The sequence below is a fragment of the Macaca thibetana genome, chromosome 5, assembly GCF_024542745.1.
Source record: "Macaca thibetana thibetana isolate TM-01 chromosome 5, ASM2454274v1, whole genome shotgun sequence".
Lineage (NCBI taxonomy): Eukaryota > Metazoa > Chordata > Mammalia > Primates > Cercopithecidae > Macaca > Macaca thibetana.
In genome coordinates this window covers 4,998,589-5,002,296 of record NC_065582.1, presented here as the reverse complement: position 1 = coordinate 5,002,296, position 3,708 = coordinate 4,998,589, and the positions used below count along the sequence as shown (strand labels likewise).

The 3,708-nt window shown below is 60.2% G+C and overlaps 1 protein-coding gene across 2 annotated transcripts; it reads left to right on the top strand.

Annotated features, from left to right (window-relative positions):
* The first annotated feature begins 225 nt into the window (after positions 1-225).
* Positions 226-2,688, top strand: HELT (helt bHLH transcription factor). 2 transcript variants are annotated; one of them, XM_050792609.1, is made up of 4 exons: positions 226-686; positions 1,119-1,223; positions 1,475-1,571; positions 2,008-2,688. In XM_050792609.1, exons 1-4 carry the CDS (start codon positions 660-662, stop codon positions 2,502-2,504), a joined length of 726 nt encoding a protein of 241 aa, XP_050648566.1. In that variant the 5' UTR covers positions 226-659; the 3' UTR covers positions 2,505-2,688. The 2 variants fall into 2 exon arrangements, with proteins under 2 accessions (XP_050648566.1, XP_050648565.1); XM_050792608.1 differs by having other exon boundaries at positions 2,005-2,688.
* Positions 2,689-3,708: the final 1,020 nt, after the last annotated feature.

The window sequence follows — 3,708 nt, the reverse complement described above, 5'->3', positions numbered from 1 at the left end:
GGGGCGCCTCCGTCTCCAAGAGCTCTCCCTTGAACCCGGCGGAACAGCCTATTAAAGGCTTACTTAATTACTTTAATGACTCTGGACAGGCTTTAAAACGCACTCGGCGCTGGGACGGCGGGCTTGCTGGGATTTGTAAACAGGCGATCGTGTGAGACTCAGCGGTGGAACTAAAAGAGGCGACACTGTTTTGTGAGGGTCCTCGCCCCCCGGTGCCCGCGGCCACTGCGCCCCTGCGCTCCGCGCCCGCGACTGCTACAGGCGCTCGCTCGCCCGCCGGCCCGTTTACCGCCTCCTTTTCCCGCCGGGGCTGTTGCCATGCAAATGTTATTCCCGGGCCGATCACGTGTCCTTTGAAGGGCCACGTGGATTAACAAAGCTGATCTGCCCCCAGCTCGCCCCCCTCGGCTGCTAAATTTTTTTTCTGACCTTCTTTAAAACTGATCTTGAATGCATACATCCTCCAAACGCAGCTCCCCTAATCCTATGGAATAATTCAACTCGTGAATGCACTTGGAGCCCTAGATGGCCGCTTTATAAGGCAACCCTCGGAGCTGGGAGGCTGCAGTCTACCTGGGACACTCGAGGAGGCACACGAGGCGGAAAAGTGGACGGGTGCCCCGCGCCACCGCCTCTCCCGAGGGCGCGTACTAACCAGGATGTCAGACAAGCTCAAGGAACGCAAAGTGAGTCGGCTGAGCCCAAATGGCACTTGCGCCCTGGTGGTGGAGGCGTCTGACTCAGCGACCCGCCACTTGTGTGGACCGATGGCAGGGAAGTGCCTACACGGGACTTTGAGTGTGGAGGAATCTCGAGTGGTTTGGGAAGGGAGTGGGATACAGAGAGGAGGGTGCTGAACCAGGGAGACGTCCGTGCCCAGAGGCTGGTGGCCACCTCCCCAAAGGCCTGGGTAGGGTGGCTGGAAGGGGAGCGCGCCAGCGCGGTCGTGAGAGGGCAGAGCTCAAACGGCCCGAGCGTGGCGGGCCAGGAGTCCCTTCCTAGGGCGAATCTGAGCAGTGTGCGCGGCTGGAGAGGCGGTTAGCACGCAGCTGCTATAGCCGCGCCCTAGACGACTTCCCGGGCAAAGCCATCCTAAACGTACAACCCTCTGTTCGCAGAGAACCCCCGTTTCGCATAAAGTGATAGAAAAGCGGAGGAGGGACAGGATCAACCGCTGCTTGAACGAGCTGGGCAAGACGGTGCCCATGGCCCTGGCGAAGCAGGTAACGTTGGCGGCCCGGAGCCGGGTGCCAGGCTTTGGGAGGCCTCTGCGGCCACTCTGCGGAGACGCCCGAGCCTGCAGACACAGAGGGCCTCACTTGCGGGCCCCTCTCAGGGAGCCTGAGCGCAGGGCGAGCCTCAGGAGGCTCTGGCGCAGATCCGCTGCCGCGCCCGCTGGCTGGTCCTCTCCAGAGCCACAGTGCCAGCCCAGCAGGCGCCGGGCCGCTGCGAGGGGCCCTTCCTCCTTTTGCAGAGTTCCGGGAAGCTGGAGAAGGCGGAGATCCTCGAGATGACCGTTCAGTACCTGAGAGCACTGCACTCCGCTGATTTTCCCCGGGGAAGGGAAAAAGGTGGGCACGGGTTAGGGAATGGGACGCCTGGGTCAGGCGCCTGCGCCACCCAGAGACCCTGGGGCTGGGAGGGGAGTGACTGAGCGTTCCCGAGAGCTCTACTGGAGCTCCACTCTCCCGGAGGGCAGGGGTCTTGCGAAGCCGCCTCTCCCGGCCCGGCGACAGCAAGGCGGCGAGGGAGAACTGGTTTCCAGAGAGGCTGGTTCCATCGCCTCTTCCCGGGTGGGGTGGGTGGGTGGGGTCAGGCTCTCAGGGAAAGGGGGCGTTTGCGCGTTCCTTGCCAGTCTCTAAGACTGCGCAGAGGAGAGGGCGGGCCTCAAATGGGAACTTTGGCCAGAAAATGTGGTGGGAGGTGCCCTGCACCCGCTCTGGGCTCCCGTGGCAAAGGGGCGCTCAGGGTGTGTCCGTCCTGTGGGCTTTCTCGTTCCTCCAGCAGAACTTCTAGCGGAGTTTGCCAACTACTTCCACTATGGCTACCACGAGTGCATGAAGAACCTGGTGCATTACCTCACCACGGTGGAGCGGATGGAGACCAAGGACACCAAGTACGCGCGCATCCTTGCCTTCTTGCAGTCCAAGGCCCGCCTGGGCGCGGAGCCCGCCTTTCCGCCGCTGGGTTCGCTCCCGGAGCCGGATTTTTCCTACCAGCTGCACCCTGCGGGGCCGGAGTTCGCTGGCCACAGCCCGGGCGAGGCCGCTGTGTTGCCGCAGGGCTCTGGTGCCGGGCCTTTCCCCTGGCCGCCTGGCGCGGCCCGCAGCCCCGCACTGCCCTACCTGCCCAGCGCGTCAGTGCAGCTTGCGAGCCCAGCGCAGCAACACAGCCCCTTCCTGACGCCGGTGCAGGGCCTGGACCGGCATTACCTCAACCTGATCGGCCACGCGCACCCCAACGCCCTTAACCTGCACACGCCCCAGCACCCCCCGGTACTCTGACGCCCACTCGCCCGCCAGATTTCTCTGCGCTTTGGGCGCTGCTTAGGAGAAATGCTGTATATATTGTACATATATTGTGTAAATATTGTACCCAAAAAAAAACTGGGCAGGGGGAGGCAAAGAGCGAATGAGTCTTCTGAAGGATCTCCCCCTGGTAATAAACGTTTTCTGATAAAGACCCAAAGAGAGGGATTTATTTATTATCTTCTGCTCATCCCCAACCCATCCCCTCCGCGGTGCCAAGGGCGCAAGGCTGACAGGGCTCAAGGTAACAGCCCTCAGTAATTTGGTAAGCGGCCCGCTGCGGAGTCTGAGGGAGGCGGACGTCAAATGCAGGTTCAGACAGATATTCCAGGCGTCGCTGAAGGGCGGGATTCGCGGCTCCCTGCACCTGTCCAGCGCGCATCCTGAGCATTAGCCTCAGAGAAACAGGGGAGGCGAAGAACACTGCCCTTGGCTCTCAAGAAAATGCAAATTGAAGGACCTGCCCCAAACTGACTTAGGCGGACTGTTGCCAGCTGCGACCCGGCGCGCTTCCTACCCCGAGGCAAGTGCCGGACGCGCGCACCGCACGCCCGCGGGTCTGGAATGCGGCGACACCCGGGCCAAAGCCGGGGCGCGTGGCTGAGTTTACAGTCTTAAAAAACCTCTAAAAAAATACCGGAACCAAGTACAGTTCTGAGTTGAGGATTGGAAGCATCACTGCTGACAACTACTCAGCGCCAGAGGCTTCCAAGAAGCTGGTGTTGCCTTTTGCGCACAGAGCAGGCCAGCTTCGGAGGCGCTGGGCGTCTAGGCGAGAGATCCACACAGGCCGGGTTGGGAGACGCCTCTTCCCCACCCCGTAGGGGATTGTTCCCTACCCGCCATCCTCCACCTTTCGGCCACTGGTGCAGGATGGAGACCCTGGGCTCTCCGTTTAAGTTCTCAGGCTTGGAGAGAAAAGTCCTCCTTATCCTTTCCCCAGTGTGATTTTTTTTTTTTTTTTTTTTTTTTAAATCTCGCTCCACCCCGAACGTGGTGAGGAAAGTTTGGAATCCAGGAAAGACTTGGCTAGTGATCTTTTAAGGGGATTGTGATTTTCAGTTCCAGGGCATCTGTGCCCTACCCACAAAATAGCGATACATCTAAAACGGCAAGCTAAAATCCTGTTTCTCTAAGACTCAAAGGGCAAAACAGGGCTCCCCGTCGTTTTATGTAAATA